Source organism: Budorcas taxicolor, chromosome 2 (assembly GCF_023091745.1).
Source record: "Budorcas taxicolor isolate Tak-1 chromosome 2, Takin1.1, whole genome shotgun sequence".
In the NCBI taxonomy this organism is placed as follows: domain Eukaryota; kingdom Metazoa; phylum Chordata; class Mammalia; order Artiodactyla; family Bovidae; genus Budorcas; species Budorcas taxicolor.
Window position 1 is genome coordinate 20328517 of NC_068911.1, and position 25127 is coordinate 20353643.

Here is a 25127-nt window from a genome sequence, read left to right on the forward strand (position 1 = left end):
CACGACTGAGCGACTGAACTGAACTGAACTGAAGGAAAAGTTCTTAAAGAAATAAATGGAAAATAGCTTTATGCAGGTATGGTGCATCCCTTCCATCAGACAATCTTTTTCCTTTGGACAATGGCCAAGAGAAATCATATCTTCCAGGATAACAGATTGAGAGTTCATGAAAACAAGGTCTTAGCATACTGGAACATCAGAAGACCAGCCAGGAAAAGGGACCTGGAGGGACCACAGCCCCTGCCCACCACCTCTCCCAGCATCACCCCTTGTCCAGTCGTACCTGCAATGGTGTATAGAGCTGTGACGGCCAGCAGCCCAACTATTGCCAAGTAGAGATTCACATGCAAAGACTGCTGAATGAAGATGGCGCCTGCATACATGTCAACCTAGAGAGAAGTTGATGGGTGTATGAATGAATGGACATTTTAGCACAGTTTCCCCAGGTTCAGGCCTTAGCCTTGATTCTGAGAAACACAGAAACATCATATGTTGTCCTTTCTTCACCCATCTCTTCCCATATCAAGGGTCTCAAATGGGAGCCCTATGGGTGATTATGTTTGAGATCCCTTCACTAGGCTAATACAACTCCTCAGTGGCCTTCCTGCTTCTCTTCTTGATCTGCCTACACTCCATCCTCCACACTGCAGCCTTATCAAATACCATCATGATCATCTCATCCTCTCTTCCTCATCCAGACTTTTCAATGGCTCCCTTTTTGCCTCTAAGATTGTTGTTCAATTGCTGAGTTGTGTCTGACTCTTTGCAACCCCACGAACTGCAGCACACCAGGCTTCCCTGTCCTTCACTATCTTCCGGAGTTTGCTCAAACTCATGTCCATTGAGTCAGTGATGCCATCTAACTATCTCATCCTCTGTTGCCCACTTCTCCTCCTGCTCTCAATCTTTCCCAATATCAAGGTCTTTTCCAATGAGTTGGCTCTTTGCATCAGGTGGCCAAAGTGTTGACGCTTCAGCTTCACCATCAGTCTTCGCCATGAATATTCCTTGAGGATTGACTAGTTTGATCTCCTTCTGTCCAAGGGACTCTCAAGAGCCCCTCAGATAATGTCCAAATAAGTTAGAGCTCTATGCCAGGTGCTTCCCAGTTTGCCTGCCACTTGATTTCATTTCTTTTACTCACTTCATGCTCCCAGTCCCTCAGGCATGCTGAAACACACCCTGTTTCCCTAACAAGTCAAACTTGCTTGTTCTGTCCATCCATCTGGAATGCCAATTCCTCTTTCTCTATATCTTCTCTGCATCTTTCTCACACGTAACTTCCCTTGGGAAGGCTTCCCCATGTCTGTAGATTCCTACCAGGATGAGAGCGCGTGTTGTCCTTCTAAGTCATTCTTTCACATCTGGAGCTGGCAGAGTCAGTTATTGTTGTTTGAATTGAATGGAATTCCTATACCCTGCCCTACGCCACCTCATACCGGACAAGGTCTCCCCCAGTTCCAGATTGAAGAGAAGATGGCATCCTTGTGAGTCAGGCCGAGCCACACCTCCTGGAGACTGCCAAGCATCTGTTCTTGGCCGCTTTCCAGGAGATCTGCCTATCCAAAGGTCAGGGTGGGGCAGGTTGAATGACTGTCAGCACACATGACTCATAGCTGATAACTGCCTGATCCTAGGAGGAAAATGGCAGACTCACCCCAGGGCTCTCAGAGTCCCATTGAGTGTCAGGTGCCATCCTGAGATGTTGCTGAAGAAGCTTTGGCAGGAGACGGGGGAGGAGTCCTCTCCACCTTTTCCCCGTACTTCCTCTGCCCCTGCTTGCCCTTTGCCTCCACCCCGCCCATCTTCCTAGAACCTCCCAGCAGCTTCCTCAATAAGAGAAGAATGTGGATGGGCAGCGGATGCCACCAGCAATGAGCTGTAATGAGCGTCTCACCTGCCGCGTCCCCGTCTTACCGAGATCTTGGTGAAGATGTAGATAAACAGGTAGAGCACAGCCAGGATGATGGGGATTCTGTTGCCACCGAAACGTTTCCGTAGGTATTCCGGCATTGTGGTGACCTGGGGGCCAGAGCTGAGCTTTTGCCACCCAGCAGCCCTTCCCGCCACCTCCTCCCCAAACTCAGAAGCACAGATGGTCTTCTTGGGATTCTCAGTGGGAGACTTAAGATGGAGGAGAAAATGGGGACCAAAGGGTGGGGTGAGGATGAACTGGGGTTCTGTGAAGAGCTATGTACTTAACTATCATATATGCCAAATGTATATCCTATCCCAATTTTTGCCATCTGTGTTATTAATGGTTTTTTATAAAACTTATAAATGTTCTATAAAATAATGTTTTTCTTTAAACCCACTCATGTTTATTTTTTATGTTTATTTATTTTTTAAATTGAAGGACAATAGCTTTATCATGTTTACATTTAAATAAACATCTAAAGGTCAGTTTTCATTCCAATCCCAAAGAAAGGCAATGCCAAAGAATGCTGAAACTACCGCACAGTTGCACTCATCTCACATGCTAGTAAAGTAATGCTCAACATTCTCCAAGCCAGGCTTCAGCAATCCATGAATCGTGAACTTCCTGATGTTCAAGCTGGTTTTAGAAAAGGCAGAGGAACCAGAGATCAGGTTGCCAACATCTGCTGGATCATCGAAAAAGCAAGAGAGTTCCAGAAAAACATCTATTTCTGCTTTATTGACTATGCCAAAGCCTTTGACTGTGTGGATCACAATAAACTGTGGAAAATTCTGAGAGAGATGGGAATACCAGACCACCTGACCCTCCTCTTGAGAAATCTGTATGCAGGTCAGGAAGCAACAGATAGAACTGGACATGGAACAACAGACTGGTTCCAAATAGGAAAAGGAGTACGTCAAGGCTGTATATTGTCACCCTGCTTATTTAACTTCTATGCAGAGTACATCATGAGAAACGCTGGACTGAAAGAAGCACAAGCTGGAATCAAGATTGCCGGGAGAAATATCAATAACCTCAGATAAGCAGATGACACCACCCTTATGGCAGAAAGTGAACCGGAACTAAAAAGCCTCTTGATGAAAGTGAAAGTGGAGAGTGAAAAAGTTGGCTTAAAGCTCAACATTCAGAAAACGAAGATCACGGCATCTGGTCCCACCACTTCATGGGAAATAGATGGGGAAACAGTGGAAACAGTGTCAGACTTTATTTTGGGGGGCTCCAAAATCACTGCAGATGGTGACTGTAGCCATGAAATTAAAAAACGCTTACTCCTTGGAAGAAAAGTTATGACCAACCTAGACAGCATATTCAAAAGCAGAGACATACTTTGCCGACTAAGGTCCATCTAGTCAAGGCTATGGTTTTTCCTGTGGTCATGTATGGATGTGAGAGTTGGACTGTGAAGAAAGCTGAGCGCCGAAGAATTGATTTTTGAACTATGGTGTTGGAGAAGACTCTTGAGAGTCCCTTGGACTGCCAGGAGATCCAACCAATCTATTCTGAAGGAGATCAGGCCTGGGACTTCTTTGGAAGGAATGATGCTAAAGCTGAAACTCCAGTACTTTGGCCACCTCATGCGAAGAGTTGATGCATTGGAAAAGACTCTGATTCTGGGAGGGATTGGGGGCAGGAGGAGAAGGGGATGACAGAGGATGAGATGGCTGGATGGCATCACGGACTCGATGGACATGAGTCTGAGTGAACTCTGGGAGTTGGTGATGGACAGGGAGGCCTGGCATGCTGCGATTCATGGGGTTGCAACGAGTTGGACACGACTGAGCGACTGAACTGAAACATCTAAAAAGAGAAGGAAATGGCAACCCACTCCAATATTCTTTATTCTTGCCTAGAGAATCCCATGGACAGAGGAGTCTGGTGGGCTACAGTCCATGGGGTCGCAAGGAATCAGACACAACTGAACACATACACACACACTCACATCTATAAATAACAATGCCAATCACTACTGTAAAATGGAAAAATCAATCCTAAACTTAAGGAAGCCAGCAAAAATATACACATTGATAATAAAATAACTCATTTATGTTCTATTCATTCTGGCGCCTTCCTCTTGCACACCAAAAACCCTGGCCCAGAACCTACTCTTTGAAAAAAAGAGTCATCAGAAAAGTGTTGGACAGATGTTAAGAGCACACTAACATCAACATGAGACATTACCCTTGAGCTCACTGAAGACAGTGGAGGAGGCAACAACTTCACTAGATGATTCCGTGTCTTTGGCTCCATATCCAATGCATAAAATCATCTCAAGAATCTCCATTTGTCCTTGCTCTAAACTTTGGGGAAATTGCTCTAGACTGTTAACCAGGTTACCAGGAACACAGACTCCTAAAAGCAAAACGTGCACATTCGGGAGACAGCAGAGAGACCAGGGCAGCACTGAGTGAGCGGCTCGCCCACGGTCCAGATGGGTGGTCCCAGGCTGGGTGTCCTTGCCATATAGGGCACCCCAGGGGCTGGGTCATGCTGATGAGAACCATTATTTGGGTGATACTTTCCTTGGAGGATGGCTTGTCCTTTCCCAATCTCCTCACTGTACCCCCAGACTTGGGTTCAGAGGATACTGTGTCTGAACAAAATAACCTCAAACCAAAAACTTTTCCTCCATGAGATCCTAGATCTCAGATGGAGAAGGACAGAGTGCTGATGATATTCACAGAAATGTTTGCAGCCCCTCTTCCAGGCTGCTGCTGCTTGGATGTTTCCTAGTCCAACCCAGGGAGGAGACTAATGGGTACCCAAACATGAGCCAACAGACGGCCAGCCATCCATCCCAAGGTCAGATGTGAAGGCAGAAGCTTGGAGGGGAGACTGGGAGAAAGCAGATGGCCAGACTTGATTTAAGAATGATAAACTGAGACGTCCCTGGTGCTCAGGTGGCTACGCAGTGGACCTGGGTTCGATCCCTGGTCTGGGAAATCCCCTGTCCCACACGCCACAGTTAAGGGTTTGCACGCTGCAACTAAAGATCCAGCCTGCCACAACGAAGACCCAATGCAGCCAAATTAATAAATTTAAAAAAAATACAAAACAGAACGACAAATTGTTAATAGTAGAACCTGGATACTCAATACTATAAGGGTGTAGAGTGTAAAATTACTTCAACATTAATGTATGTTTGAAAATCTTTTCATAATAAAATACTGGCCAAAAAATGGAACTCTAGAAATAAATAAGTATGCGCTTAGTCATTCAGTTGTGTCTGACTCTTTGTGACCCCATCGACTGCACCCCGCCAGGCTCCTCTGTCCATGGGGATTCTCCAGACAAGAATACGCGAGTGGGTTGCCATGCCCTCCTCCAGGGGATCGTCCCAACCCAAACCCAGGTCTCCCGCATTGCAGGCAGATTCTCTACCAACTGAGCCACCAGAGAAGCCTATAGAAGTAAATAAATGAACACCTTAAAATTTAAAAAACTTGAAAAGTATCTCTTCCCTCCCCCATCCCTGAAAGGGCATTTAGGGATTCTGACCCCGGTGAATGTCTTATCTCAACCTTCTGATTTGTTGCAAGGCAAACGGGTTTTTCCTGAAACACATGTCAGACTAAAGTCTGACACTATCAGGGAATAACACAAAGAGGGATTCAATCAAACCGTACTGAATGGACACACTCTTGCTGACGGTTTATTGTTGTTCATTAGTTGCTAAGTGGTGTCCGATTCTTTTGCGACCCCATGGACTGTAGCCCACCAGACTCCTCTGTTCATGGGATTTCCCAAGCAAGAATACTGGAGTGGGTTGCCATCTCCTTCTCCAGGGGATCTTCCTACCTCAGGGATCAAACGGACATCTCCTGCTTGGCAGGCGGATTCTTTACTACTGAGCCACCTGGGAAGCCCTCTGGTGATGGTGTCAGAGCTAACTAGAGAGAGAGCATGAGAGCTTCGGCCCATTCAGATAAGTGGACCAAGGATGCTCAAGCGGCATCACTCTCTGGTCTGTGATGACAACCATCAGCCGGTCTTGCTGGAGAGCGACATTCCTATCCTTGGTTGACAGCCTTTATTATCAACTGACCTCCATTTCGATCTACAGAGAGTGCACAGCCTGCTACATGCGGGAAGTTTCTAAGGAGCTAAGAGAGGAAGGAGGCGTGAAAGTCATCAGAAAGTGAGTGGCACTGGTATCTAGAAATCAAACTCTGGGGAGAAATGTGGCACTAGCTGACAGATGGGAGGCAGAGCCCAGGCTGTTTATCGTAAAGTGGCTGAGAAGGCAATTTGCCAGGAAACAAGGTTGAGAGACAGGGATGTGAATGACTGTTGACACAGGAACCACCCTATGAGTGTTGCTGGGTGAACGTTAACAGGAAATAAACTCAGCCAATGACAGCTGCCCTGAGAGAGGACCTCCTGAGCTCCATGCTCAGGTGGCTCCTCATCTCCTGAGGATGGAGGGTGGCGAGGGGACGTCAGCATCTGTCTTACTCTCCCTTGAATCAGATCCAGACCGCCACACTCTGTCCTCATGGGAAACCCCTCCCTCTTCCTCGGAAAGCCATGCCATCAGCCACAGCAACCTCTGCTCACCCCAATACTCCCCAGAACCCTGTTCAGCAGCCAATGAGAATTTCAGCTCCTTTGTGGTCTTGCCCTCTTTCTAGGCTTCCCTCCAGTCTGGAAGCAGTTTCAAGGACAGTGCAGAGAACCTACATGGGACACCTTGTACAGTAGCTTAGCCCCAACAACAGACAGGCATTTCCACCTCAACAACTCATTTCTCTGGCCAGCATCCAAACCTCATCACCTCCAGGACTCCATTCACCTCCAATCCCCAAAGTTTTCATCAATGCCACCATCTCATTTGCTCAGCCTGATGACCCTGGCTTTGGCACTTGACTGAGATTTTTAGTCCCTAAATGGTGCCTCTTCTTTTGAATGTCAGCTCATCCTGCCTTTTGATTCCTTCTGAAATCATGGACCCTGCTACTGAGTAGCTTCAACAAATATTTTTCAAGTATCCACTATGTATCAGACACTGTTTATTTACTTTTGGCTGCCCTGGGTCTTCGCTGCTGCATGCACAGGAGACCCGGGTTCGATCCCTAGATTGGGAAGATCCCCTGGAGAAGGAAATGGCAACCCCACTCCAGTATCCTTGCCTGGAAAATCTCATGGACAGAGGAGCCTGGTGGGCTGCAGTTCATGGGATCGCAAAGAGTCGGGCACGACTGAGCGAATAATACTAACACTAATTGTCATCTAGTGGATAGAGACAGGGGATGCTGAAAAAACATCCTAAAATACACAGACCACCCCTCACACATGCGTATACACACACACAGCAAAGAATTATCCCAGTCCAGGGACTTCCCCGGTGTTCCATTAGCCAAGACTCTGCGTTCTCAATGCAGGGGGCCTGGGTTCAGTCTCTGGTCAGGGAACTAGATCCCATGTGTGGCAACTACGACCAACACAGTCAAATAAATAGATATTTTTAAAAAGAGAATTAGCTTGCCCCAAATGTCACCACTGCTAATGTTGAGAATGTATAGTGGGAGAGACACAGTCTAATGGGAGAGGTGTATTAATTTGATAATCACACAAGAAATACAAAGCAGCCACGATGGCAAATGAAGGAGGAGACTTAACCTAACCAGAAAGGTTAGCCCTCCAGACAGGGCCTCCTGGAGGAAAAGCTGCTTAAAGTAGGAACTGGACAGATGATAGGAACTGACCGAACCACAGAGGAGAAGGAAAACTTTACAAAAGAGGGGAAAGTTTTGTATTAGGCTGGTGATGCAGAGAGCCTGATGAGGATGAGGAACTGTTAAATACTGTCTGGAATACAGTTCTCATACAGCTCAATAAATCCTTCTTCAAAGAATGAATAAATGAATGAGCTGACAGGAGTATACTGTGGCTGGAGAGTAGGGTGGATCTCTAAAGAGTAGGAGTCATTTGCTATATTCAAAAGTAAAATTGGTCTGTAATTTTCTTGATGCATAAAATTAGCGTTATCCTAGTCTCAAAACATGGTATACAAAAGTCAATCCTAGGTGGGTAATTGACTTAAAAATGAAAAGTTCTAGATGGTAATATAGGAGAATATCTTTCTGACCTTTGAATAGGAAAATATTTTTAAAATAAGATATAAAAGGCAGTAATTAAGGAAAAATGGTAAATGGAACAACATTAAAATTAAGATCTGTTAAAGAGAACCCTCTTACACTATTGATGACAATGTAAATTGGTACCCTCTCTATGGAAAACAGCACGGAGTTTCCTTGAGTGAGTGAAAGTTGCTCAGTTGTGTCCGATTCTTTGTGACCCCATGGAATCGAGGTCCATGGAATTCTCCAGGCCAGAATACTGGAGTGGGTAGCCTTTCCCTTCTCCAGGGGATCTTCCCAACCCACGGATCAAACCCAGGTCTCCTGCATTGCAGGCAGATTCTTTACCAGCTGAGCCACAAAGGAAGTGGAGTTTCCTTAGAAAACTAAACATGGAGTTATTGTATAATCCAGCAACCCCGCTCCTGGGCATGTATGTCAGAAAAAATTAAAATTCAAAAAGATATATGCAACCCATGTTCACAGCAGTACTATTTAAAACAGTCAAGACATGGAAGCAAGCTAGATGTCCATCGACAAACAAATGGATAAAGAAGATGTGATATATGTATGCAATGGAATATCACACAGTCATAAAAAAGAACGAAATAATGCCATTTGCGGCAACATGTATGCACCTAGAGACGATCATACTCAGTGAAGTCAGAGAGAGAACAAATATTGTAGAACATATTCGACATCTAAAATATGACATAAATGAACTTATCTACAAAACAGAAGTAGACTTGACAGAGAACAGGCTTGTGGTTGCAAAGAGGGTGAGGAGCGGGGGAGGGAATTTGGGTTAGCAGATGCAAACTCATCTGTAGGATAGATAAACAACAAGGTCCTCCTGCATAGCACAGGAAACTACATTCAACATCCTATGATAAACCGTAATGGAAAGGAATATGAAAACGAATATATATATGTGCGTGTGTAACTGCATCAATTTGTTGTGCAGCAGAGATGAACACAATGTTGTAAATCAACCATACTTGAATAAAATAGCTTTTAAAAAGATCTGTTTATCCAAAAATACCATTAAGAGTTAAAAGGCAAACCACAGAGTAGGGGGCAAAGATACTTGCAATACAGGTAATCAGCTTGTTTCCAGAATGTACAAAGAACTTCTATCAATAAGAAGAAACTGTAGAACATAAGAGAAAAGTTGGCAAAAGTCCTAGACATGTTACTTTCCCAAAGAGGACATCTGAACAGCCAGAAAATATATAAACAGATTTGCCAATGGAAAGCACAGGGAGAAAACTACACAGTCACCAAATTGGCAAGAATTTTAAAGCTGGAAAATACCAAGTATTGGCAAGGACATAGAGCAATGGCGCAAAGGGAATTTGCACGCCCTGCTGCTGGGGGTATAAACTGATAGAGCTACTCTGGGAAGGAATTTGGCAATGTCTAACAAAACTTGATAAACACATCCAATGACCCAGAAATCCCACCTATAGTTAGATTTTTCTCCATAAACATGATGTTTATATTCATCAGGGCACTTGTATAAAAACGTCACCGGGACTTCCCTGGTGGCCCAGTGGTTAAGAATCCACCTGCCATCACAGGGGACATGGGTTCGTGGTCTGGGAAGACCCCACATGCCGTGAGGCAGCTAAGTCTATGCACCCCAATTACTAAGCCTGCCCTCTAAAGCCTGTGGCCTGCAACAAGAGAAGACACCGCAATGAGAAGCCCATGCACTGTAGCAAAGAATAAGCCCCACTCAGCGCAACTAGAGAAAGCCCATGTGCAGCAACGCAGACCCAGCACAACCAAAAATAAATAAGTGATCTGTAAAAATGTTATCAGCAACACTGCCCGTCACAGGCTAACACTGTGCTGTGCTGTGCTTGGTCTCTCCGTCATGTCTCACTCTGCGACCCCATGTACGGCTTAGCCCCCCAGGCTCCTCTGTCCATGGGGATTCTCCAGGCAAGACTACTGGAGTGGGCTGCCACGTTCTCCTCTAGGCTAACATTAGGAACAACCTAAATGCTTGTGAACAAAAGGAGAGACAAATATATTGGAATATAATCATACTCCGGGATACTACATAGCAATGGAAATTAACCAGGTACACGCAAGGAAAGAATGTTACCCATGATTCCAACTACTATATTTCATTCCAAAGAAGGAAAATTAAACCATATTTTTTAGGTGTGCACAATTAAAACGGTAAAGAAAAGTAAGGGAGTGAGTTCAGTGAAATTCACAAAGAAAGGAAGACAGTGATATCTGGTAAAGGCACGTGAGGGAGGGTATTACACTTTGTGACTCGATCTGGGAATTCGTTTTACAGTAATTTGTTAAGCACCACGTTTGTGTCTTATCACTTTCCTGTGTTTATTTTATTGCCCAATAGAAATGGATTGGGTAGCTTTTTATTGCTCCTCAGCACTGTGGCATTTATTATTTAACATCAGCTTCATCTCCCCTTTGAATAAAATGTTGACCAAAGAACGTCTGGAGCCACAGGAATTTTTTATTGAGCAATAAAGCCTGGAGATCTTTCCACAGCAGCACGACTCTGTCAATTTCAGCCCTTTTCACGGCATGACATTCACAGTACAGATACCCAGCTCCCCAATCAGTGATACTGTGGTAGTCCCCAGGTTTCTCTATTACAAACCACAGCAATAATTTCAGTCCTTCATGCCTCTTCTTAACCTTTGACCACACAAGTTCCTTCCTCACTCTCAGCAAATGACACCATCTTCTACTTCACAGAGAAAATAGACACCATCAGCTAAAAATATCTGGCCACCCTACCTTTAAACCAACCTACATCTCCACCATCCTTTACTCCTTCCTATTCAAGATGCTCAAGAAAGACCCACTGATCTAGAGATCTTCACTTCTAGTCAGTGTTATTCTGCCTTAGAGATTTTGTCCATGTTGGGGCTGGGCAGACCCAGGCTCCCCATCGACCAAAAGCCATGCTTTTAGACTCAGTATTATCTCCAAGCAAGATAATTTATTTATTCCTACCTCACTGCCTTTGCATAAGATTGCACTACTTCCAGTACAGAGTGATTTTTAAATGATTTTTCTGATCATTAAGTAGTTCTTTCTACTTTGTATATTTTTTTAGTTTGCATAATAAAAGTTAAAATCAGTTATTACTTGATGAATAACACTGATACTGTGTGATCTTGGTCTGCCTAGTAGAATATCTAAAACAGGATTAAAGTCGAGAGGGTATGTGTGACAGAAAGCTGTCAATAACAGCAGAAGTGATTTTTTTAAACTACCTCGGACAAAAACTCTAAAGCACTACTATTTTGTAATAAAAATTTTGACATATCACATCAGCCAGAAATAACTCAATTATTATAGTTTTAGGTGGAAAGGAAGAAAAAAAATTACTGAATCGTGTGTGTGTGTGTGTCTTTGTTGAAAGCAGTAATCTGTTATGGCTTAAACATTCAGAAAAGACTGTGATTTTGTGTTTTGACATTCAAAAAACAATTTTTTTTAGCCCACATTTCTTCCAGCCTCTGAGTACCCCGTATGTATCTTTGATGTCATTACTCAAAATGTCCCATCATTACTAGGTGGGAACTGCCAAGGACAGTGTTCCTAACTGTCCTAATTAATACATGAGTCACCCCTCACCAATGCTGCAACCTCTTGGGGACTGTCCACTGGCAGGACAGAGGGATGCTGCTGGGAGGGAAGTGATGAAAGCAGGGCTGACACTCCCTAAGGATCTTCCTATTCCATAGCACCTGGACCCCCTCAGACTCACCTGACCAGTGATGTAGATTGGAAGGAAGATCCAGGACAGCATCAGCACGAAAAATAAGCCCTGCCCAAGAAAACAGAATCAGGACTCAGCTCCTGCCCACGTTGTGGTGACGACTTGGATTTCCTGATGTCTGGATGGAACCTGGTCTGGTCTGCCTCTGGTTCCATCTCTTACTTACTGAGTAACTCACCCTCCCTGGGCCATCACATCCCCATATTTAAACAGAACATGGGAATGAAGTGGGGCAGTGGCTCCCAGGGCTATGTCTCCTAAACCTTGCATATCCCACTTTGTCCCCTTGTGTTCCCTCCCCTCCTTGGGCAGGAGTTAAAACAAGGCTGTGAGGTCAGGCAGGCCATGCTGATGAATAGCTGGTAATGCTGGGAGAGTTTACACAGGTCTCTGGGACTCATTTTTCTCACCTGTGCAATGAGAGTAACAGTGCTGCCACTGGGTTGTTGCAAGGGAATCAATAAGACGATGCTTACTGAGCACTTATTATATTCCAGACATTCCTGGGCACGCTTTACAAGCATGAAGTCATTTAATCCTCACCACGACCTGATATGGAAGGTACCATTATTTTCTCTGTTTTATACATGAGGCTCAGAGAGGTCAAGTAATTTGCCCAAAGTCGCACAGCTTGTAAGTTTTAGAGCCCGGATTTGAGTCTTGACAGTTTGGTTCTAATCCGTAATTGAATCCCATTATATGATGATGTATGTAGGGTACTTAAGTCAATGGTACAGCGTAAGCAATTAAAAAAATGAGTTGTTATGAAGATGAAGATCACTATTAATAAGTGCATCCTCTCCCAATCAGTAAAAATCATATCCTGAATGAGCCTGCTATACAGACAGTGTGTCTTATCTCCTGAGTATCTGCGGGGTGGCGAAAAGATCAAGAACCCCGGAACCACATAAGTTTTGTGATGGGCAATTGATATCAAGGCTATGGTTTTTCCAGTGGTCATGTATGGATGTGAGAGTTGGACTGTGAAGAAAGCTGAGTGCTGAAGAACTGATGCTTTTGAACTGTGGTGTTGGAGAAGACTCTTGAGAGTCCCTTGGACTGCCAGGAGATCCAACCAGTCCATTCTAAAGGAGATCAGTCCTGAGTGTTCTTTGAAAGGAATGATGCTAAAGCTGAAACTCCAGTACTTTGGCCACCTCATGCGAAGTGTTGACTCATTGGAAAAGACTCTGATGCTGGGAGGGATTGGAGGCAGGAGGAAAAGGGGACAACAGAGGATGAGATGGCTGGATGGCATCACCGCCTCAATGGAAGTGACTTTGAGAGAACTCTGGGAGATGGTGATGGACAGGGAGGCCTGGCGTGCTGTGATTCATGGGGTCGCAAAGAGTCGGACATGACTGAGCGACCGAACTGAGACTGAACTGAATTGATATCTAATACACAGAAATACCCCCACCCCCAACTCCCACAAAACCTTGTATCTTCTGCATCTGCACAGAAGAGACTCGTGCCTTCTTCACACACATATTTGCCTTACGGACTCCCATCAAGCAAACACAGAGAAGCCTGCAATATGACTTGCAGATCAAATTGATTTTTGCTAACCAGGGGTGCCCTTGTTGATTCCTGCTTGTTTCTTCATAAAGCACCACTCTATATTTAGAAGAGCAGAGCATGCATAAAACTGCCCCCCACCCAGGATCCACCTGTTTGGTAATCTTGAACTGACATTGCCCTGGAAACATACTTACATTAAGCTCGTAAGCAGTTACAGAAAGACCTGCAGCAGCGCCTGATCCTGCCAGGCCAACGAAATGTCCACTTCCAACGTTGCTGGCAAACAAGGATGCGCCCACCTGTGGGGAAATGGACAGGTCAGATCTTGCAGCCAAGGTCTGGGGTGGCTTCTTCCCACTCCCCTTCTTCCCATATTCCAAAGGAACCAAGACAAAAGGAGAAAGTGGGGCCATCCCTATTTTATCTAGCAATTTTTTTCAAATTAGAAAAAGCCTCTTCTCCAAGACTCTTTTACTTCCACCTTTAGGAAACTGACATAACAAATCTGCATATCTAGGATGCCTAAAATGTAAATTGTGCCCCCCACTAGGATTGTACAGTGCACAACTTGAACAACTGTATGCAGCATCCCCAGGGGTTCGGGAGGATAACAGGTGTTGTAGAAAGTGCTCCAGGATGAGAATCAGGAAGCCTGTATTGTTCCTCAGCTCGACTTCTCACTTAGCAAAGTAGAGAGCCCTTCTAGTAGAATTCTAAGTGAGCAGAACAGTTCCTGAGGACCCCAGTTCCTGGACTTCGTTGATTACATAAGACAGACCTGGGTACCCGGCCCCAGTTGGGCCAATTACATTCTCTCTCCTGGGAATCTGGACCTGGGAGTTCATCTTCGCTGGTCCCTTAGGCTGGGGGTCATGTAACCCAGGGCAGTGTGTGTGTAGCAAGGGGATGGGGTGTGGGGTGAATAGCACATTCGTGTCTGCCACTCGGAGAGGAGAATGAAGAAGACTTGCAGAAAAAGGCAGCTCAAGGGAGGACAGAACCAGATAGAGACAAAGATAGAGACAGATGATGGGGGGAGAAAGAGAGAGGGGACTGTTTGTGAGGGAACTGTGGTACCTCCCATTGACTTTCTAGTCCCTGGTTTTCATCTGACTCTATGCATTGATCTGTAACTATCACACTCTCTTGAGTGTTATAGCTTGGTAGTATTTTGAGGTAGAGAAGTCCTAAATCCTCCAACTTTTTTCTTCATTTTCAAGTTTGTTTCAGCTTCTGGGTCCCTGGTGTTTCCATCTGAATTTTAGGATTGCCTTACCAATTTCTGCAAAAAAAAGAGGGGGTGTGATGCAGATGGAATTATGACAGGGATTGTGTTGAATCTGTAGTTCAGTTTAGGGACTGTTGCTATTTGTGTTAAATAGATACTTCTTAACATGCCATTGTAATTCCCTTATTAGCTCAGGCAGCTGCAATGTCAAATTGATGGTTTTTTAACTAACACCGCTGCATAAAAAGCTGCTCATGCTGGGTGATCATTGATTCGGATCAAATAAAGACAATTTGTACAAAGGGCGCTTTCTAGAGTAAAACACTGGCAATAATGTGAGAATGGGGCTTTGAACGAGATCCAATCCTGTTCTAACCTACTGGTCTTCAAGACTACTGCAGAGCTGAAGAGAAGGGGATGGGAATAGAGCCAGGTGAAACACAGCAAAGCTTCCTGTTCTTATTGCGATTCAGTGGTTTTTCTTGAATTAAAGCTCCCTGGGGGCTTCCCTCGTGAAGAACTTGCCTGCCAGTGCAGAAAACATGAGAGACACGGGTTTGATCCCTGGGTCAGGAAGATCCCCTGGAGAAGGAAATGGCAACTCCAGTATTCTTGCCTGCAGAATCCCATGGACAGAGGGTCACACAGGTCAGACATGACTCAAGTGACTTAACACACACACACGGGGGCTTCCCTTGTGGTACAGTAGATTCGAATCTGTCTGCCAGTGCAGGGCACACAGGTTTGATCCTGGGCCTGAGAAGGTTCCACATGTCGGGGAGCAACAAACCCCGTGTACGGCAACTACTGAAGCCCACGTGCCCTACGGGCTGTGCTCTGCGACAAGAGAAGCCACCACAATGAGAAGCCTGCACACTGCAATGAAGAGGAGCCCCTGCTCACCGCAACTAGGAAAGCCCGTGCGCAGCAAAGACCCAGCACAACCCCAAAACGAATAAAGTAAATAAATAATTCAATCATTTTTATTTTATTATTTTTTTCTTTTTATAAGCTTTCTAAAAAATTTTTTTATCACTTGACTGCTTTATTTATTTATTTATTTTACTTTGCAATATTGTATTGGTTCTGCCACACATCAACATGAATCCACCATGGGCATATGCGTGTTCCCCATCCTGAACCCCCCTCCCACCTCCCTCCCCATACCATCCCTCCAGGTCATCCCAGTGCACCAGCCCCAAGCATCCTGTATCGAACCTGGACTGGCGATCTGTTTCTTATATGATATTATACACGTTTCAATAATTTTTTTGAAAAAAGCTCTCTGGAGGAAATTTCAAAGATCTTTACTCTGCCATTCCCGATGACACCACCCTGCCTGTTCCTCTGAAATGTGACTTTTCCCCTCTTCCCATAAGGAACCCGCACTGGCTGATGGCTTGTTTTGACCAATATGATGCGGTGAAAGTGACACTGTGTGACTTCCAGGTCAAGCTCAACAGCCCGGCAGCTTTCATTTTTGCCCTTTCGAGTCAAATGCCTTGTAAAAACCTTGGGCTGGGTCACTAAATGATGAAGGGCATGTAGAGAGGGAAGCCCCAGCCTTCTGGCCATCCCCACCAGAGCCACATCTGTGGAGGGGGCTGTCTTGGCATCTAGCCCATCCAGCCAACAGCTAAATGCAGCCAAAGAGCGAAAGTGCTAAAGAGCAGGGGAGGAACCACCCACTCGCACCATGCAATCATTAGAATAATACACTGAGATTTCCCTAGTGGTACAGTGAGTGAGGGTCTGCCTGCCAATGCCGGAGAAATGGGTTCGATCCCTGGTCTGAGAAGAATCCACATGCTGTGGAACCGAGCAACGAAAGCCTGTGCACCCCAACTCCTGAGTCCTCACCCTAGAGCCCACAAGCTGCAACTGCGGAGCCTGTGTGCCTAGAGCTTGCGCTCCAAAACAAGAGAAGCCACTGCAATGAGAAGCTTGGGCACTGCAACGAAGAGAAGCCCCCACTCACTGCAACTAGAGAATGCCCAAGTGGAGCAGTGAAGATGCAGCATAAAAAATTAATCTTTTACAAAGATATGATATACTGTGTCTACTGTATATATATATAAAACTGAGTCACTTTGCTGTACAGCAGAAATTAACATTGTAAGTCAGCTATACTTCAGTTTTTAAACAATAGATTTTAAAAAGAAATAATACACTGTAGTGATTGTGAGCCACTAACTTTGTGGGTGGCTTCTTAGGCAGCAATACCTAACAGATGCACTTGTTCCAAAGCCCTTTCTCTTAACCACACCTCCTTTCCATTGACATCATTCTCCTGAGTGAAGAAAACAAAGAAAGTTCCACAACTGCCCTTTCCTTCTCGACCTGGAGAAGGGTCATCCAGGCATATGAGCAAAGAAATGGATATACGTATGCAAAAGCAGGCATACGTAGGTGAGCTGCTATATTCCAACTGAATTTTTTTTTTTTTGAGCCCAGCATCACTCATGATAAAGACCATTTGACCAGCATTTCTTAAAGTTCAATCATTGCGGGACTTCCCTGGTGGTCCAGTGGTTAAGACTTCACCTTCCAATGCATGGGGTGTGGGGAGCTAAGATCCCACATGCCTCGTGGCCAAAAATCCAAAACATAAAACAGAAGCAATATTGCAACAAATTCAGTAAAAACTGTAAAGAAAAAATTCAGTCACTGAGTAAGTACTTCTTTTTTAGCCATCTCTATGTCCACTACACCTGCACTGGTATTTACTCTATATTTTAACCTTATACTGACTTCTTTAACTTATATATATGATTATATATTTTATTATTTAACCAATTATTATATATTAATATAATACAGGCATATATATGTATTTACAACTTTACGTGGAAAACCAGTATCGCTTGCTTTATATAGAAAAGAACCATACAAATAAAATGAAAATGAAAAAAAAAGTTATTAAATTTGATCTAGGTTCTCCAGACTACCAAATTTACTTACCCTGAAGCTTGCATTCTCTTTGTTAAACACAGATAAGTCAGTGCTAAAAGACTGGTAAAGCCATCTTAGTAGCAAACTATGACCTTCTTTTATGTAATCAAGAGGACTAACTGAGAATAGGAAAGGCAATATTCCCACAATGTAATGTGATGTTATTCAATGTTGTGTCTGTGCACAACTGAAAAATGATGGTGCACCTGTTGTTCACATTTTAGGAAACGCTGCACTAGATTACAGGCCCCTTGAGGGTGAAGACAAGCTCAATGATGTCTCCTCTGTTTGGTGCACCGCTGGACAGGGAACTGTTCTAATGAATTCACTGAATATACAATGCAGAGCTCATTTTTGGTATCTTTTCAGAACAGTGTGGTCATTGTCTTCAGACATCGTATTGACCAGAGGCTCAGATACCTGTTAATCTCTCTGTATCTTACATCTTTTGGAGTCCCTGCAAATGGGAAATGTCTTCTCTCTTTTTATTTGGGAAATTTAACACTTATAATAGAAGATCATGAATAAAATGATCATTCCTGATTCCTTACTCAGGACCCATGAAGCAGAGGTCTGTGTGCATATATGTGTGTGCATATGTGTACACGTGTGTGCACGTATGTGTGCATGTATGTATTTCCACAAACTGTGGAAATTTGTTCAAGAGATGGAAATACCAAACCACCTGACCTGCCTCCTGAGAAACCTGTATGCAGGTCAAGAAGCAACAGTTAGAACCGGACATGGAACAACAGACTGGTTCCAAATTGTGAAAGGAGTACCTCAAGGTTCTATATTGTCACCCTGTTTATTTAACTTATATGCAGAGTCCATCATGCAAAATGCTGGGCAGGATGAAACACGAGCTAGAATCAAGATTGCCAGGAGAAACATCAATAACCTCAGATATGCAGATGACACCACCCTTATGGCAGAAAGTGAAGAGGAACTAAAGAGCCTTTTGACAAAGGTGAAAGAGGAGAGTGAAAAAGGTAGCTTAAAATTCAACATTCAAAAAACTAAGATCATGGCATCCAATCCCATCACTTCAAACAGATGGAGAAACAATGGAAACAGTAACAGAGATTATTTTCTTGGGCTCCAAAATCACTGCAGATGGTGACTGCAGCCATGAAATTAAAAGATGCTTGCTCCTTGGAAGAAAAGTTATGACGAACGTAGACAGTGCATTAAAAAGGAAAGACACTACTTTGCCAACAAAGGTCCATCCAGTTAAAGCTATGGCTTTTCCAGTGGTCATGTATGGATGTGAGAGTTGGACCATAAAGAAGACTGAGTACCGAAGAATTGACACTTTTGAACTGTGGTGTTGGAGAAAACTCTCGAGAGTCCCTTGGACTGAAAAAGACCAAACCAGTCAATAATAAAGGAAACTAATCCTGAATATTCATTGGAAAGAGTGATGCTGAAGCTGAAGCTCCAATACTTTGGCCACCTGATGCGAAGAGCCAGCTCATTAGAAAAGACCCTGATGTTGGAAAAGATTGAAGGCAGGAGGAGAAGGGGACAGAGGATGAGATGGGGGGATGGCATCACTGACTCAACACACATGAGTTTGAGCGGGTTCCAAGAGATGGTGAAGGACAGGGAAGCCAGGCCTGCTGCAGTCTGTGGGCTCACAAAGAGCAGGACATGACTGAAAGACTGAACAACAACAACAATGTATTTAGCAATGCCTTTAGCTCCCCTTGAATAGAGAATACTAATTGAGCTGTTGTATTTGTTATTTGGCTTCTCAACATGCTTTCCACATTGTCTCAGTAATGGTCTCCAGCTGTCCTTCAGGGTCTAGCCCTTCTTATTTCTCATCACATATGCCTCAGAGCAGGCTCCATGCCCTCCAGATAAGGCTGTGAGTATGTGACCCAGGCTTGAGTTACTTAACACAGCTAACTACCTTGGTCACAGTGACTAACACAGAGATGGGCTTGGGACACATATTTTCCAGCGATCCTGCCATGGAGGCAGGTGCTTTTCCCATGTTAGGCTGGAGACGGAGAGGATGGAAAGTCTGGAGCAGTGGCCATGAAGTTGAGCTTGTTGACATGAAGTTGAGCTTGTTTGTGAATGGCACCCTTCCAGAAGAAGAGAAGCTGATAGAGATAGATAGGTGATAGATAAATAATGGATAGATGGATAAATGTGTGTGCTTCATCGCTCAGCCCTGTGTCTGACTCTTCCCGACCTATGGACTATAGCCCACCAGGCTCCTCTGTCTATGGGATTTTCCCAGGCAAGAATCCTGGAGTGGGCTGCCATTTCCTCCTCCAGGGGATCTTCCCAACCCAGGGATCAAACCCACATCTTCTGTGTCTCCTGCATTGCAGGAGGATTCTTTATCCTCTGAGCCACCAGGGAAGCCCAGATAGACAGGCAGATAGATAGAGAGATAGAGATTAATAGAAAGACAGATAGATGGGATAAACAGAGGGAGAAACCAGGTCCCAGTGATCACTTGAGCCCCTATACTCTGCCATACCTGAAACCAGACCAACTCTAGGTTTTTCCCTTGGGTGAGCTGATGGATTCTTTTTGTTCAGACAATTTCAAGTTGAAGCTAAGTCTTCTCTAGTTTAGACTGTGACTTCCAGACAACATGGCACCAGAGAGTCCCGAGAAAGCAAAGGCTAGACAGAGTATCAGGACTTGAAGTGTCTTTTAATTGAACCAAAGACTACTTACTGGCCACCACTGCATGTTGCCTCCAGCTAGAAAGTAGCCTTTCACGGTGTCTCTTGTGGTCTTCACCGTGGACTGAAACAGAGAAGAGCAGTGGGTAATGGAAACGTTAGCAATCAGAGGCACCCCCGATGGTCTAGTCCCAGAGTATAACCTGGGAGTCCAGCCGGCCAGATCCAGACATCAAATATATTTGGGGGTTTGTTTGGTTTGGGGTTTTGTTTGTTTGTTTTTGTAAGAGTCCCTAAGCAATACTTCCTATGGCCATTATTTGCATGAACTATCTTACTTCACTATTTTTTGCACCAGGCAGCTTGTGGTATTTAAGTTCCCCAATGAGGGATGGAACCTGGGCCCTCAGCAGTGAAAGCATGGAGGGCTAACCATTGGACCACCAGGAAATTCCCTTAACTGTAATTTTTTTTTTTTAAGTGAGGGACTTCCCTGGTGTTTCAGAGGCTAAGACTCTTTTCTTCTACTTCCCTAGTTAGGGAACTAAGATCCCACATGCACTGTGATGAGGCCCCAAAATAAAAATTTTAAACTAAAAAAAAAAAAGCCTCTCAGGTCCTTCAGAAAAAAAGTATAGGTGATGTATGATATTATGTAAGTTATAGGTGATTTACAATTTTTAAAGGTTATACTCCATTTATAGTTATAAAATACTGGCTATATCCTCTGTATGGTGCAATATATTGTTGCAGCTTATTTTATGCATAATAGTTTGTACCTCTTAATGCCCTACTCCTGTATTTCTCCTCCCCTCTCCCCACTGATAACCGCTAGTTTCTTCCCTATATCTGTGATTCTACCTTTTTGTTCTTTTTGGTTTTTTTCTTAAGATTGTTTTTTGAGGCGGATCATTTTTAAAATTCTTTATTGAATTTGTTTCAATATTGCTTCTGTTTTATGTGGGGGTTTTTTTGTTTGTTTGTTTGGTTGGTTTTTTAACCATGAGGCACGTGGAATCTTAGCTCCCTGACAAAGGATGGAGCCTACACCCAGCCAGGGAAGTCCTTTTACTTCTTTTTAGCTTGTACTTCTTAGATCAGATATGTTTTGTTTGGCCCATGGTTTGTCTTTTAATAGCTACTTATCTCTTTGTTTCTGGCTGTGTGCAGTTTTGGTTGTGGCACCCAGGTTTCTCTCTGGTTGTGGCACATGGGCTCAGTAGTTGTGGTGCACGGCCATAGTCCCCCCACAGCAGGTGGATCTTAGTTCCCCACCAGCGATAGAACCTGTGTTCCCTGCATTTGAAGGCAAATTCTTAACTGCTTGTCCACGTGGAAGTCCCTGTTTGATGTCTGGTTTTTAAGATTTTCATCTGAATCCCTTAGAGGAGACAAACTCTTCAGGTCAACACCCGCTACAACTCCCTGCCTCACACATAACCTACTAGGTGCCCCTAGACATCTGAGATTTAGACCATGGTTTGTCTGTGACAGCCCACAGTGGATGTCATTTATTGAGTATCAGTACTATGTACCAGGGGGCTGCCCTGGTGACTCAGACAGTAAAGAATCTGCCTGCAATGCAGGAAACCCAGGTACTATCCCCTGCATCGGGAAGATCCTGTGAAGAAGTGGCAACCCACTCCAGTATTCTTGCCTGGAGAATTCCATGGACAAAGGAGCCTGGAGGCTACAGTCCAGGGGATTGCAAAGAGTCGGACACGACTGAGTGACTTTCATTCAGTCACTCACAATGTGCCAGGCTCTGCAGTAAGCATTTTGAAGCATCATCTCATTTTAATCCTCACCAACTCCTGTGAGAGCTTCCCTGGTGTCTGAGATGGTAAAGAATCTGCCTGCAATGCAGGAGACCCAGGTTCCATCCCTGGGTTGGGAAGATCCTTGGAGGAGGGAATGGCAACCCACTCCAGTATTCTTGCCTGAAGAATTCCATGGACAGAGGAGCCTAGCAGTCTATAATCCATTGGGTCACAAAGAGTTGGACTGAGCAACTTTCACTTTCAGTTTCTATGAGGTTGATGTTATCAAGCCAATCTGATCCGTGAACAAACCAAGGCTCAGAAGTAGTCCCTTATCAAGTGCCATATTTCTACAGAGAGGAAGACTGAGAACTCAAACCCAGGTCAGCCTGACTTCAGAGCTCTTTAGGAGTGAGCTTCTTGGCCCTAAAGGTACTTTAACAGAGACATTTAAGCCACTAAGTGGTAAGTTGTAACTTCTCCCAGCTCTGGGTGCAGATATTGGTAAGAGGAGTCTTATTGGATGGGAGATGACATGAAATGATATCTTTTCATCCCTGCAAAAGATCTTACAATAGCAAACAGACACTTTAGCTCATTCCTGCTGAATCCTGACACGGGAAGTATTTTCCAAGAGTAAAGAACTCCTTGTGCTAAAAGGGATCATCTAAATCCGGGGCTCCCCAAACCAGTACTACATCAGAGTCTCCTGATTCTCTTGTGAAAATACAGATTCCCAGCAACTCTAACCCTTATTCTAACTCTGCCTGTACTCCCTAATCCTGATCCCAATCCTGTCTGACTTGAAAACCTTTGAGTCTTAGGACTTCCCTGGAGGTCCAGCAGTTAAGACTCCACACTTTCACTGCACGGGGCATGGATGTGATCCCTGGTTGGGGACCTAAGAACCCACAAGCCATGCAGTGCAGCCAAAGAGAAAGATAAAAAAGAATCAAGTTCTACTTACTGTAAGGCCTTGAGCCAGTCTCTCCCTCTGACTTGACTTACCCATAGTCCAACAGCCAGGACGAAGAGGAAATACAGAATCAGCACTGCGATGTCACCTGCTTCCAGCGTCCTCCGGGGAAACGCCTCCAGGGGATCTGACTGTGTGAGTGGAGGGCTGCTGGTGCTGCTCTCCATGGTCCTGAACGGACTCTTGCAACACTGTGGAAGTGCAAATTTTTGTCACATGCCAGGACCCGGTGCCACTCTTCCCGCCCTCTCTGTAACTGCCTCCTTGGGCAACCAAGCAGGAAGACACATGTGGAAGGATGTGTGATGGAGACAGACCTCGGGAGCGCAAATCCATCCGTTCTCTCTCTCATTCACCCAATATTTACAAGGAAGTCACATCCAATCTACAGTTAATGTTCACCAGCCCCACTGCTCACTTGGCAAAATACAAAGAAAAATAAACAGCTTAAGTAATAGAGATGTCTCACCACCCTCTTCCACGTATCCAGGAGTGAGAAAAAAACAGGACACCCGAGTCAGTCTGTTTCCCTGGTACCTCGCAGCCGGGTGAGAGTCAAACCAGCAATTTCGTCTAAGGCTCAGCCAGTCAATACTATCTTGTGTCACTGCTGGATATGCCCATAAAATGTGTATGTTTATTTATTTTTAAATTTGTGCTTATTTTTTATTTTGGCTGCACTGGGTCTTCGTTGTTGCGAGTGAGCTTTCTCTCCTCGCAGTGCATGGTTTTTTCACTGTGGTCGCTTCTCTTGTCGCAAAGCACCAGCTCTAGAGTGTGCAGGCTTCAGTATTTGTGGCTCGCAGGCTCTAGAGCACAGGCTTGGTAGTTGTGGCCCACAGGCTTAGTTGCCCCGTGGCATGTGGAATCTTCCAGAACCAGGAATGGAACCTGCGTCCATGCATTGGAAGGTGGATTCTCAGCCACTGGACCAGCAGGGAAGTTGAAATGTGTTTATTTAATAAACATTTATATAGCACCTGCTACATGACAGGCATCATCCTAAGTGTTTATAATCTTGCAAAGTACGCAGCCCAATAATGGGGTAACTCAACTCATAGATAATAACACAGTATGATGTTTCATACAAGTGGGTGTGTATAATTACAGACATATTAAGGATTCAAGCCTAAGAGTCATCCAGTTGGCTCCACCCCTTACTGGCCCCCAGAGCTTGGACAAATTCCCTAACTTCTCTAGTTCTTTGCATTCCCATCTGAAAATGGGACAATAAGAGGTTACATTTCACAGATCGTCGTGATCTAGCACCTGTGAAGTGTGGAGAACAATGCCACACACAGTTGTGCTCAGTAAATTATAGCTGCTATTATTACTATTACTAATTTTCTACAGTAGGCAGTGAGGCAAAGACCACCTAATTTTACACGGAGGAAAACAGATGATAGTATATGAGCTGGGTTTTGAAGAATGCATAGGTGGTCCTACACACCATGAGCAGGGATGCAGGTACATTCCAGGCTAAGGCAACTGTATCCACAGACATTAAGATGTGAATAAGCATGTCATGCTTAAGGAACCATCAGATTCTTTCCTGAGGATTAAGATTGGGAGCAGGGAAGTGGGTAGTGAGGCTCATTACCTATGAAGGCATTAAACCAGCTCTTTGATGTCATTCAAAGGATTCTGTAAGGTCAGTAGTTTTCTTTCTACAGAAAGCAGATATCATCATCTTCACATATTATCCCCTGTTTCTATAACAAATATTTTATAATACTCTTTTTACGGAATACTGAAATGAAACTCATAGATAATGTTACCTACCTACACACATTTTTAAAAATCAATATAAAGCTGTATTATGAAAGAGAAATAAAAAGAACAGCAATTTATGGTTAAAATGATGGAAAAGTCAATATATAACTGCTCCATCTGACGCAAAGGGGGAGTCAGATCCTTTTATCTATTACACTGAGTAAGCTTTGAATTTAAGAGAAATAAGAGAACTGGAATCCATTTGATTTCAGAAGCACAGAATAAAGTGTGACTCTACAGAGGAAAACCAGATTTAACCATGTTTAAATCTGAAAAAAAAATGCTTTGTGATTTTAAATGTTATAAAGAAATCCAAACAACTCCCATGATATACCATGTTTTTAACTTAAGGTAGAACCCTCTGAGAAATATCAGAGACAGCTCCGATAACATAAAAAGCCAATACATTTTTTAAACCATTTTTTAAAAAGTTAAGTACAGTTCATTTACAATGTTGTTAGTTTCAGGTATATAG

The 25127-nt window shown here is 44.1% G+C and overlaps 1 protein-coding gene across 1 annotated transcript in view; it reads right to left on the reverse strand.

Moving 5' to 3' along the window:
• The window catches only part of SLC5A11 (solute carrier family 5 member 11), a 47354-nt gene extending 24308 nt beyond the window's left edge, over window positions 1–23046 (reverse strand). The window contains exons 1-6 of the mRNA XM_052659146.1: window positions 22912–23046; window positions 20196–20267; window positions 13507–13611; window positions 11780–11839; window positions 1918–2022; window positions 284–389 (exon numbers count right to left, since the gene is read on the reverse strand). Coding sequence (XP_052515106.1) covers window positions 284–389; window positions 1918–2022; window positions 11780–11839; window positions 13507–13611; window positions 20196–20267; window positions 22912–23046 — 583 coding nt within the window. The remainder of the gene's footprint in view (window positions 1–283; window positions 390–1917; window positions 2023–11779; window positions 11840–13506; window positions 13612–20195; window positions 20268–22911) is intronic.
• Between the last annotated feature and the right edge of the window lie 2081 nt (window positions 23047–25127).